The 13,422-nt window shown below is 40.2% G+C and overlaps 1 protein-coding gene across 1 annotated transcript; it reads left to right on the top strand.

The window, feature by feature from the left end:
* The first annotated feature begins 605 nt into the window (after positions 1 to 605).
* On the top strand, positions 606 to 12,629 carry LOC135495084 (G2/mitotic-specific cyclin-B3-like). The gene is made up of 9 exons (XM_064783500.1): positions 606 to 1,000; positions 1,631 to 1,729; positions 5,286 to 5,621; positions 6,095 to 6,205; positions 6,960 to 7,190; positions 8,362 to 8,517; positions 8,990 to 9,139; positions 9,949 to 10,082; positions 10,549 to 12,629. The coding sequence occupies exons 1-9, from the start codon at positions 932 to 934 to the stop codon at positions 10,595 to 10,597; spliced, it is 1,335 nt and encodes a 444-aa protein (XP_064639570.1). The 5' UTR covers positions 606 to 931; the 3' UTR covers positions 10,598 to 12,629.
* Positions 12,630 to 13,422: the final 793 nt, after the last annotated feature.

Raw genomic sequence — 13,422 nt, 5'->3', positions numbered from 1 at the left:
GACAATCTCTTTTATTGGAGTAAAAAATGGCACAAATAATCTAGTAGATACCGGTAGGCCTTGTTGAGAGACTCTGTGAAAGCCTCTTATCAACGTACCGGTATCTACTCGACCGATCTGCTAGGCCTATTTCTGACCGATTTCATACTATTTCTCTAGTGTCATCCTGAGGAAATCAGGGGTTAATGTTCGCTTCTCCGGCCTTGTGTGCTGGGCCGGAAAAGCGAACATTAACCCCTGATTTCCTCAGGATGCTCTAATGTATGTGTGGTACAAAAGGTAGCGCCACCTAGTTGCATCTGTCAAATAAAATCCATCGAAAGTGCTTTAAACGTCTCCCCTTGGTCTCTACGAATCTGAAAATGTATAGGTTGTAGTGGTTATAGACAAAGGATTGACCTCAAAAGGATTCCAGAAATTGGTTCAGCTGGAGACATTCTCCGCACTGGCTTGTGAGACCATAGCGCGACATCTAGGTGTAGCTGATGTAACTAAGGCACGCTGTTTTTTGCAACGCTTGCTTTGATTGGTCAAATGTTTAAACGTCGTGTCAAAGAACCAATCAAAACGAGTCGTACAGTTTAAGGCCGATTTGCAAGCGAAATTCAAACAAGCACAAAGAAAGCAGGAGAAGAACATCTGATTTTATTTATCTATTTACCTATCAATATCTCATGAAATTCCACAGAGAGATGTCTGATAACTTATATTTGATCACCACAGAATGACCCCTACCTCTAATGGGCCACGTATAATTCAAAAGTGACGTCGATTCAATCCAAAATATTTTCGTAAAATCCTCTGCTCTGCTGACTGCTGTATATTTTCGCGTGCAATTTTACAGTGAAACAGTCGCCAGTGCAGCCGAAAGCACTGTTGAAACTTCGATTTAAAGTTCTGATCAGGCCACATAAAGAAAGAAGAATTAACGATGCCAATTACAAGAGAAAACTTTCTTGGCTTGGGAAGTTTGAATCTTCCGATTTTAGGGAAGCAGCAGGTAAACTATCGACTATAGTATAGGGCTAGGCCGATGCATGGTCATGGACATGGTGGTCTATATATATAGCGATTATACATGACCTAGGCCTATATAAAACCCATCTCCTTCACAGAAAACACTGCATTTCGCAAAGCTGCCTTTTATTACGCTTTGAATGAAATTAGTGATCACATCCTGCATTTGAGGTTGGGCATGTACCGAAGATGACGAAATCGCTGATTGATTATGCTAATTTCAAGGCCAACTTCGTGACCACCTGAATTATTGCATAATTTACAATTGAGCGAAGGCAGTATATTTGAAGAAGATAAGATGCTTCATAGGTCATAATTTGTTACTCGCGAGACTTCTCAAATCGTACCATCGTCAGGACTGAAGTTCCAAAGTGTCATTTTGCGAATGCGATTCCTTTTGTACATGTCTGACTGATTTGTGACAGAATCCTTGAAAAGGACCCGACATGATGATCTGGAAGTATACTAAGGTGGTTTCCTTGAGAAACTCTGGTAATACTTTGTTTAGAGCTTGGTTCTGGAAGCCGGTCATCAATCGAATAATTTCATTTTTGTGTTGTAAAATGTGAAGAAATTCATAGTACAAATGACTCATCATATCTTTCACTTTCAGCAAAACAACAAGGGCAATGGTGGGCTAAAGCGAATGGCTGAGAAGTCACCGCCAATGAAGCAAGCAAAGAAAAGAGCTGCATTTGGAGACATCACAAATGTAAGTAGACATAGTTTTGAAACTCTAACTGTCAGTGAATTGAAAATTTCATGACTCATTATATTTTCTTAATGAAAATATGCATTGTTTGTTTTGTGTTATGCAGATACTGCGTCTTTTGTCTTCCTACCGTAGACTATTTAACATAGTCTAAGATAACGGATCCTTTGCAAAAATTCTCACACCTGCATGTAACCAAAAAAACTGCAAAAATAAACTATACAATTTTAAGGGAGATTTCTTTAATGCGAGATGGCCAAACGGCATATGCATTGATTTTTGGTGGTGGAGAATCAATTTAAGAGCCAGTTTTTATAAGAATCAGGCAAGATCCTATTAGAGGGTGATTCATGACCCTCTCAGATTTCTTCCAAAATTTTTATATTGGTAGATATATGTTAATAACGGACGGAAATCACATTTTCTATCCTCAATAGGGTCTGCTTTTTTTTTAGGGGCCCCTGGAATATTGGGGTCAAAATGGGCCTAAATGGCAAAATAACCAAAATGTGGTTTTCAAATGCTGGTATTTCTGTGCGCCCTTAGTGAGCCACAGAGATTTTCATGCGTGTAAGTCTATTGGGTATTGACTTTCAGAAAATGTGAAAATTTTGGCGGCTGACTTAGGGCGCAGCCCATAGGTGGCGCTGCAAAACGCGACATTTCGAAATTACACACACCTTCAGAGAGGTTGTGTGGTTTGCGCCCTAAGTCAGCCAGGGTGTTTCATGCGTATTATGATACATTAGCACCTACTGCTTTGATTTAAAGGAAATTTACGGCGGCTGACTTTGGGCGCACAAGTATAGGGGGCGCTTTTTGCCACCAAAAGGTGAAATTACCACCTTTTCGCACAACAAGTTCTCCATGTGCCCTAAGTCAAAATTGACCAAATATAGCTCAAATGGTCCCCCAGCATCTCTAGTACCAGTGGTTAGGAGGGTTTCATGGCTGGTTTGCGTATTAACCCTTTTTGCACCATTTTTTGTCGGGACACTAGACAAAAAGGCCAAAAATGGTAAACTGTGAACTTTCTCCGATATTCATGAAACTTACAGGATAACTTCCTTACGTTAAAGAAAGTATTTTTTGTGAGTTTTAGGTCAAGGTGGCAAGCTACTTGGTGGCAAAATTGAAATTTGACAGAAAAAGGAGCAATTTGACCTTTATATCATGAACCGTTTATTCAAAATCAAAAGTATTCAAAAATTACCATGAAATCACCGGTATCTCAGAAACTTAAACACTTTTACAATGAATATGGTGTAAAACTTCACCAATATTTAAATGTCAGCAGAAATTTAGCAAATTACTATCAAAATAGTTAGTATGCCATTAGGGCCAAACTGTCCAACTGGATCATCACATCTAAACAGTGAACTACAGTTTATATAGTTTCATGTTCTGGTCATCTTTCTTTGAGAATATGTAATGTCCATGGCGATCAATGGATGGTGCTGATAATCTAGCGCGAATGTCATCCTTGTCCTGCCAAGATGCATGTTCATCATCAAGCCATCCAAAATACAATCCTGCAATACAGAAAAGTACCAGCTAATATTACTGACATGTATACTATCAAACTATGGGCATATGGTTGAAAAATATGTCGTATTTTAGATTTCCATTGGGGAAGAATCATCCATCACGATTCCATAATTACCTGTTCGTCTCATGTATTTTATGTGGCAAAGTTCGCCATCAACAGCTTGTACCATCCCAACATATGCCTTCTCTCCACACTGTATGATTGCGTAATCTCCTGCATGGTACTCCATTTCCCCCATGTTTTCTTCGTGAAAATCGTTGATCATCTCAACAACTATGATATGTTGCTCTGCTTGAAGATCAGATTCCTGGAGGTAAAACATCGATGTAGAATCTTTTTCGGTAAAAAGAAAATTGTCGAGGATATTGTTTCACTCAAATCGGATGGAATTGATGTTACCTGAACACTTTCTAACTCTTCATCAATCTGCTCATTCCCTTCATCCTCATTGTCACTACCATCATCAGTTGGGTCAGCTTCTGGGATTTCAAGTGTTCCACCTCGTTTCTTCTTGGCCATAAATTGAGAGAACTGTGATATAACTTGATCTCTTGCTAAGTATTCTTCTGGTGAAAACATCTTTGCGCCTTGTGCATCCTTTGCAGATCGCATCAGTTTGACAACGTTCTCAGCAGTGGTCTTTTTCCCTGTCGTCTCTCACTAAAACTGGTACTTTTGCTTTATAGTTCCAATATTGCCGCCAAATGGCAGCCTACAACAAAAGTGGCTTGCTGCATTCCACAGAAACTTTGATAACACCTTTCTCAGTGCAAAAGGAGCTAATCCTGTAAGTTTTATGAATATCGGAGAAAGTTAACAAAATTCCATTTTCAGCCTTTTCGCGTAGTGACCCGACAAAAAACGGTGCAAAAAGGGTTAATACGCAAACCAGCCATGAAACCCTCCTAACCACTGGTACTAGAGATGCTGGGTGACTAGTTGAGCTATGTTTGATCAGTTTTGACTTAGGGCGCATGGAGAACTTGCTGTGCGAAAAGGTGGTAATTTCACCTTTCGGCGGCAAAAAGCGCCCCCTATACTTGTGCGCCCAAAGTCAGCCGCCGTAAATTTCCTTTAAATCAAAGCAGTAGGTGCTAATGTATCATAATACGCATGAAACACCCTGGCTGACTTAGGGCGCAAACCACACAACCTCTCTGAAGGTGTGTGTAATTTCGAAATGTCGCGTTTTGCAGCGCCACCTATGGGCTGCGCCCTTAGTCAGCCGCCAAAATTTTCACATTTTCTGAAAGTCAATACCCAATAGACTTACACGCATGAAAATCTCTGTGGCTCACTAAGGGCGCACAGAAATACCAGCATTTGAAAACCACATTTTGGTTATTTTGCCCTTTAGGCCCATTTTGACCCCAATATTCCAGGGGCCCCTAAAAAAAAAGCGGACCCTATTGAGGATAGAAAATGTGATTTCCGTCCGTTATTAACATATATCTACCAATAAAAAAATTTTGGAACAAATCTGAGAGGGTCATGAATCACCACCTGCCTGACTCTTATAAAAACTGGCTCTTAAGTCAAGTTGACCGAAATATCCGCATCAACAGTGTTTCTGATCGAAAGTAACAATAAAGCTGGTATAACTAAGTTGTTTGTTCATTTGATAAGAAATCATTCTTCGAAGTCGGCATTTGATTTTGGGGTTTTACGAGGGGTTCTAAAAAAAGTGTGCTCTTCAGGGCTCGAGCAAACTAAAGTCTTTACAACATCTCAGGAGTCCTGCAACCAATTTTTAAGTTGACAGTTTCAAAGGTGATGGTCCTAGGCCAAGTTTCATGCTTCAAAAGACACTTTTTGGGGTGATCTCGAGCCCTGCTCTTTAGAATTTGTACCCTAGTGAAAGTGTTGATGATTGTGTCGTGACAATCATTGATTATACAATATCGACATCATATCTGTTCCATTTTAAACATTGTCAATTATTCATATCAATTATTTACATTATTTATGTGTAACTATGGATCCCCATTGTTTTTTTCCCATCCACAGAAAGAGAATGCAAAAATTGACAACAAAGATCAAAAGAAAAAGCCAACAAAGCTTGTTAAAAAGACGATTACTACGCGTTCGCGAAAAGCAAAGAATAAATCCAAGGACGAGATCGAAATTTGCTCATCGTTGGAGAGCTCACAGTCCAGCAAATCGTCCCAGGAGTTGACCAGCTCGCAGAGCCAGGACACTTGCACCAGTTCCCAGAGTTCGCAAGAGGTCATCAGTTCACAGTCCAGTACGACCTCCATTGAATCGCAGAAGAGCGTGGTCGACGATGACACAGTTGTTTCTAGCCGAGAGGAACCTGCTGAGGATGCGGTAAAGAGTGAAGAGGTGGGTATTAAATGTCTGCCGACTTACCGCCTTACCGGCTGTGAATTCAATCCTAAAGTCTCCTCCTTTTACCGCCGACACAATAGGGCGGGAAATCTGTGTGACGCACCGACATAAACGGGTGGCCAATCAAACTGCTGGACACAAAGTACTTGAATGACGGCCTGAATTGATAGTGCCAACCTCAGAATCAGGTCACCCTTTTTCTATACAACATGCACTGTGCATTTGGGTCAGGTCAGCATCCCTGGAACTGTTACTCATTGAACACCTGGTCTTCCATTATGATGGCTTTCAGTGCGTGTCTCGAGCGACAACCACGAGTGAGTGTTACATGTTCGTGTTGGAGGAGGAACACTCCCTGGAGAGTTACTCCTCCAAGTGCAGAGCAAATACCGAAGAAGAAGTACATACACCAACCATCAGAAGTTTGGACTTGAAATTTATTATTCTAATCTGCGTTTTATCTTCAGTCGGATGGCCACAACTTGGAGATAATTGACATTGACAAAGAGAATGTCGGTGATAGCTACCAATGTCCCGAGTACGCCTACGATATATTTGAATACTACAAGGAGCGGGAGGTGTGTATTTAACCACTCGAGTAGGATTGTTATTGGTCTTGAGCCGGGAAACTCGTGGGACTGCGGGTCAAGGGGGTTTTCCGGCGCCAAAGACCAATCACGTTTGGCATTTATTATATATGGTAGAACCTCCCTCAACGGACGCCTCTATTAAGGACAACCTCTCTACTAAGTACACTAGGTTTGGTCCCAAATTGGTTGTTTTCATTCAATTTGACCTATCTGTGATTGTGAAGGGCAGGACTTTTCAGTCACGAGGGTGTCCTTTATAGAGAGGTTCTACTGAATTTTTTTTAAAACCGTCAAATGAGGCATTTCTGGCCATGACCGATGTCTCAGATTCAAAGCCAGGGACAGTCTTTGACAATGTAAGAACTAGTCCCCAGTGCCCTTCATAAACATTCCTGTGAGAGTCTTGAGTATGTAGTGTGATTGTCTCTGGCTTGAAAGCATTCGACCTACAGTCTCAAGCCTTCAGGCAGGAGAATATCATCTTGTGCGGTCTGTTGACTGGGATCGTCCACTTGCACTGTTTACCTTATATGATTTGTATTGAGGGTCAGCAGAGAAGGTGGGGGGATTTTCACCTCCGTATGCATTTTCCAGCTGATTCCATCACATTATCTTTCAACTTGAATTCATTTGAGTGCCCTCATCATTTTTAAAGGTACTTCAAAAGTACCAAAAGGACATGTACCCTGGGGCAACGACCCTGCAAATCCGTCCTGTTTTCATGTCCATCGACTATTTTCAGATCTCATTCATGGTGCAGCCGTACATGGAAAGGCAGCCGGAAATCAACAATTCAATGCGAGCCATCGTTGTCGACTGGCTAGTTGAGATACAGGAGAACTTCGAACTCAACCACGAAACATTATACCTGGCCATCCGCCTTGTGGATAAATACCTCGAGAAGAGTGTCATAAAGCGAGAACAACTCCAGTTGGTCGCCAGCACAGCTTTGTTCATTGCTTGTAAATTTGACGTAAGTGTTCTGTATTATTTAGTTAACAATAGACAAGTTCGAAAAAAGGTTCTGAGCACACTCCTTGCAGGCGTGGAGAGTGCCTTAAAAACAATACATGTGTATGCAGGATCAAAACTTTGATCTTTCTGTTGTTTGGGTGCAGATGAATGGGAGAAAAATCTCAGTTGCATCAATTCTATTCAAAATCGAATGAATGTTTCATTATTGGGTCCAGTCATATTTGCAAAGTTTGAAGGGTACTGACTTTTGCCGTAATGCATTTGCTGTAGTAAAACTGGCTCTGGCTGTCTTTCTTGAACTGGTCTATGCTTGACTGAATTTTACCCAAGCCCACTTTGGTGGTGGCAAAGCTGTCGAAGACATGTCAATTTTCAGGCATGTGGCAGCTGTTCAAAACATTGGTTTATTTCACAGCTTGGGTGTTGCATGATTGGAGTTGTAATGGTCACCTAGAGTTGTTGGCAATTCATGACTGAAAGGGTCCCTAACTCACCAGTTGATATGATAATGATGTTATATTTTTCCTAACAGTTTGGACTCCTAACAACTCTATTGGCACTGTCATATGTTGAGCCTCTGCCAAACTGACAAGATAAGTGAAAACACTTATAGTTCAGGCAGTGTTTTCTCTCTCCAGTTATTGGGAAGTAACAATTGAAAATAATTGATACAATGTTTAATCATATTTATAATGCGCTTCGAGACAGTAGATAATACAGTGAAAAGGGCTCAATAAAAAAGTCACTATCATGAGACTTATAATAGCGCTAAATCCAACTGGTTTCAGTCACTCAAAGTGCTTCACATTATTAACCTAGCTATTGGCCTGAACATTTCTGGTTCAAGCTCTACTCTCTGGGAGTGTGACAGCTCCGAGCTGCAGCTATATAGCGCTCAGGACTAACGTTCATATTAATAGTAGTGTGCCAGCTAGGTACACATTTACTCCTGGGTGGAGACAAGCAAGTAGGGTAAAGTGCCTTGCTCAAGGATACAAAGACGAAACAGCGGTGACCCTTCCGAGTATCGAACTTACGTCCTCCTGATAATGACCCAGGTGCTTTAACCACTACACATTCGAGGAAACATTCATGATGAAGAGTCAATGGAACTTGTGCGGCAGTAAAATGATTAAAAGTAGCTGATATCTTATCTCCGTTTCTTCCAGGAACGTGTTCCTCCCCTCCTAGATGACTTCTTGTACATCTGCGATGATGCGTACACCCGCGCCGAACTCACAGAGATGGAGAGGAACATTTTGAAGAGTATTGGGTTCGATCTTGGCATTCCATCCTCGTACCGTTTCCTTCGTCGATATTCGAAGGTGAGTGTTATCAAGGAGAAAGTGATTTTCCTTCATTCTAGTGTAAATTGCAAAACTTGTGCTGACCTTTTAGTTTTCTCGGATTTTGCAACCGATCTCAATTTGCCAAAACGAAAATTGTAAAATACATTTTCAATTTGAAAAATGAGCAGAAAAATTACATAATCTGTTCAGTTGAGAAGAATTTTCTCCACAAGAGTTATAATGAAAAACCTTGGTTCTAAAAATTGTTTTTTTAAGTAGAACCTCCCTATTTAGGACTACCTCAGGACTGATAAGTGCTGTCCTTAAAGAGAGGTGTCCTGATAAGCGAGGTCAAATTGAATGGACACAACCAATTTGGGACCAAAACTACATTAGTATCCTTTATAAGAGAGGTGTCCGCTAAGGGAGGTTCCACTGTAGGTCACTTCACTCTGTTTTGTCTAGAGATATTTTGAATGTCTCATTGAGTCAAGTGTTTTTCTTCCAGTGCTGCAAATGTAACATGGAGACATTGACAATGGGCCGTTTCATCCTCGAGATGTCCCAGATGGACTATGAATACTTGACATACAAGGAGTCCGAGATGGGAGCGGCCTGTCTCTACCTGGCTCTCAAAATGAAGAAAACGGGAGATTGGGTAAGAAAAACATGCAGGTCCTAGCTGCAGGGAAGCATGTTAGCTCAGAGCATCATGCTGGCATGTTATTTCATGTACATCAATGCACAGTAAGGTGTTATATGCTAACGTGTCTAGCAACTAAAACCTGGTGATGTTGACCTGTTTTAAAACTCGCCTGCCTTCTGACATTTCCTCTTGCAGTTTTTAAAAGGTCTAAACACAACATCATGTTTTTCTGCAAGTGTTTATGATGTAATGATAATAGGAAATGGGTTTTTCATTATCGTTTCAATGAATTCCTTACGATAAACTTACCTGTCAGCATGGTCACTCAGCTGATTGAATTTTAAAATTGCAGCAAGAATCAAACTTGACTATGAGTTTTATGAATGGTTCACCAATACACATCTATTTTTCATTTGATAGGATGTTATCAGAGGCATAGTGTCTAGAACACTGCCTATGACTCTGAAGGATCACCACTGTTTTGTCTTTGTGTCCTTGAGCAAGAAGCCTAATCCTTGTTAAATTCTTTGTCCTTCCAATTTGGCATAAAGTCGAGAAAACTTTAATGCCAGATGTCTATGCCAGAACAAATAAACCACGTTAAATAAATAAACTTGATTTGAATAGATATCTATACGGGTAAGCCTAAAAACTGTTGAGAATCTTTTTTATTGCATCTGACATTCAAGTTATCAGTGAACTTGATTTTAATGAGACAAGTTTTCCAGTAGTTTAATGAATTCTTCAAAATAATTTACAACGAGATAAGTTCTCGGACTATTTTCATGAATTCTCTAACGGCTGGCCCAATCGTTTTTCAGACGCCCACCCTGATCTACTACACTGGCTACAAAGAAGAACAGATCCTTCCTCTTGTCAGGAAACTCAATGCCATGGTGGGAGCAACGACATCAAAGTTCTATTCAAAAACAATAAAGACCAAGTATTCGCACAAGTAAGTTTGTGGTCACAATTAATGCTGCTGTCAATGAAAACCTTGTACCCCCCTTGGTCAGGCTTACACCAGGTTCGTTATCTTCCAGCATGTCATTACTGTTTGCCGCGAAATTATCTGCTCTCCAATTCTGTGGTGGGCAGGTTTCATCCCTAGGCCACCCAAGAAAATGTGATGAACGCCAGGTGATCACAATTGCCATCAGTGTAACGTCAATATTGTCAACTTAAAAATCACTCGGAGGCCCAATAAAAATCCCGCAGAAATTGTATGCTATTCCATACTTAATTTCTCATTTGCCAAACCATGCTGACAATCGGACCTTGAACTGTCACTGGCCGAGTAGGACAGCTTGGAGGGTCGTTCACAAAAATTTTAATGTTTGTCGGAAAATCAACATTTCACAAATATAAGCCACAAACATATTTGTCTGCTTTCATACTTAATTTCCTGTATTTTCTTGCAGAGTTTTCTTCGAGGTAGCAAAGATGCCTCCTCTGGACATATGGAACTGAGCTAGGAATCACCACGATGCTGGATTTCCCCTGTTGGCTCAGGTGGACGAGTAATCCGTTCAGAATCATGCTGTTTTATTGCATTTATCATGGGTTTATTCCTGGGTGGGTGAACTGGCCAAAGTTATTTAAGAACAATTTTTTTTTGTGGTGGAATTGATGTCTCACGATTCATTCGAAGCGACCGGATTTAGTCGTGACGTTTGCAAAAGGACGGCATTTATGTCTTTGGCCAGTCCACCAACCAACTCGTCGATGCATTTCAAATTTTTAGAAATCATGCATCAATGTTTGTGTTGATTTCATGATATGTTTTATTTTTTGGAAACAGATGGTCTTGTCTGACAAGTTGACAACGACGAGTAACAATGTTGAAATGAATTTTGTCAGCTAGGATTTTAATTCAGCGGGGCATTTTAATCAGTTTCGTCAGAATGAATGTTGTACTCCTGTCCAAACAAGCGATAGTTTTGTGAAAAAATGTGTTGAGAACCTTTTATAAATAACACATTACTTGAAAAAATGTGTTTTTGGTTTAAAAAGGAAGTGATGATGAAGTTATTAGATTCACATTTACATAAAATGATAGTAAATTGAAATGAAAAATGCAATGTTGACTGGTCTCAATAATTTTCTCCAAACTTTTTAATGATTTTAAAACTTATAGTTATACGCAAAGCAATGATTTTTACACCACGTCTGTTTTTAAGTGTAATTATTAGGATTGTGGGGTTAAATATTTTACTTAAACGTTACAATAGTTTATAAAGCAGCCGAAGCGTAGATTGTTAAGTCATTGTTTTATTCCTTGGTTGGTTACAGATTTTCCTAAGTTGGGTGATAATATATTACTCACACTGGTTCATCAAATACAATATGTTAGTTTGAGGAGTCAAAACCGAACTGGCATGATTGGTTATCTTACCAGACACAGGGAGGGTGGATGTGCTCAAACACAGGCAGAAACCAAGATGTTTGGAAAAAATGAAGACTCCACATGAGCTGTGGTTGGTGAGAGAATCAAAAGCCATACATTTAGAGAGGTATCAATTTCTGCCTAATTTTTTTTTTTGACTGCTTCCATATTTTGTACTAACCAAAAGCCATATGGCTGCAACACGCAAAAGCTACAGCCAAAACAAGGCAGTTTTTTCATACATTGTAACCAGGTATTTTAAAAAGAAAAGGAAAACATTAACTCATAACCCAGGGACATCATAAACCAGAGGATGTATTGATTCTCACAACCAGAAGACATTTTGACCTGAGAATGTTCTGATTCTCATTATATTTTAACCTGAGGAAATTTTGATTCTCATTTCCCAGGGACATTTTCACCTGAGGATGTTTTGATTCTTATAAAACCCAGTGACATTTTGACTCGAGAGTGTTTCGATTCTAATTACCCAAGGACATTTTGACCTGAGAATGTTTTGATTCTTCAAACGCAAGGATGTATTGATTCTCATAACCCAAGGGCATTTTGACCCAAGTATGTTTTTACTGGTATTACCATGGTAACTGTCGCTGGTCTTTTTTGTGTGTGTATAATTGTGAGGAACTAGGTGTTGGAATGAAACTTGGAATGTGTGGAGAATAGCAAGATTTTGATAGGCCAGTGACAACCCCTGGGAAAATGACTGGAATAATTTCCATGCCTGGAAGAAGTTTTGCAGTAAAGGGCATTGCAAACGAGCAATTTATATCACTGCAGCCTGCGATCATGATTGCATGTCCCAAAAATCACTTGTTTGCAGTAGTCATCTCAGGCGCCTGAGACACGAGTTGGTGATCGCAACATTCTGTGATCAACATCGGACCTGACGCGTATTGGCTTTACCCGCGGGTGAGCGATCTTTTTGTCACATGTAGCAGCAATTATAATTGAAAGTCGCAGCAACAAAATCTTGCTCATTTGCACGTCACTTAAGGAACCCAGTCTGGGTTCTTTGTCAATAAGAGCTGTATGCTTCCAATGCTTTGTACATTAGTTTAGTAAAACTAGAAATAAATAGTGATGTAGTCTGTTTTTGGAAAATTTGTCTCCTTTTGAATGATTTGTTACAGCAGGACGTTTGACATCATTCTCGCTTTATGGCATACTTCACAATGTCTGCGAGGGTAGGAGCATCTGAATTACTCTGGTCTTGTTTTTAAGATTGGGTGCTGCCTGGCTAAAAATGCAAAGAAAGCTCCAAACAAGCCTTATCGCATTAGGGGTAAAGGAAGCACAATCCTATCCCAGTTGGCATCAGTAGTACTACTGGTCATCCATGAAAGGACGGTATCGGGACAATTCCCTCCCATAAAATCGCCCTTAAGCTTAGAAAAATTTCATGAGATTGTCCTTTAATGAATTATTAATTTCATGGAAGTGGAAGATCAGTTTTTCCACAATAATTCAAGGAATCATTAAGTTGGGTCACTGAATCCATCATACATTGTTTCAAGATCCCTTGTCATAGCCATAGACAATTTCGAAAAAAGGAGTTGTGGCTGGTCGAAAGCTTGTCTTGGATGATGTTTGCGTAGGACTTGGCAGGAGGGAGAGAGTCTTGGGAGTGCAAACTGAGGAGAAAACACCTTTGTAAAGAAAAAGTTAGATTCCAAAGGGGGCATTTTCACTGGGGGGAATTGTCCTAGATCCTGAAAGGACAGGCCATCTATACATTCAAACTATCTGAAACCTAATGCAGGATTGGAGGGGAAACAGGATGATTACTCCCAACAAGTGCAATGGAAAGCAATTGCCCAGAGTAAAAAGTGAAGTGGCAATGCATATGCAGTAGAACCTCTCTATTAAGGACACCCTCGGGGACCGTCAA

Source organism: Lineus longissimus, chromosome 10 (genome assembly GCF_910592395.1).
Source record: "Lineus longissimus chromosome 10, tnLinLong1.2, whole genome shotgun sequence".
Classification (NCBI taxonomy): Eukaryota; Metazoa; Nemertea; class Pilidiophora; order Heteronemertea; family Lineidae; genus Lineus; species Lineus longissimus.
Note: the sequence above shows the minus strand (reverse complement) of the source record. Positions and strands in the feature narration are given on the sequence as shown.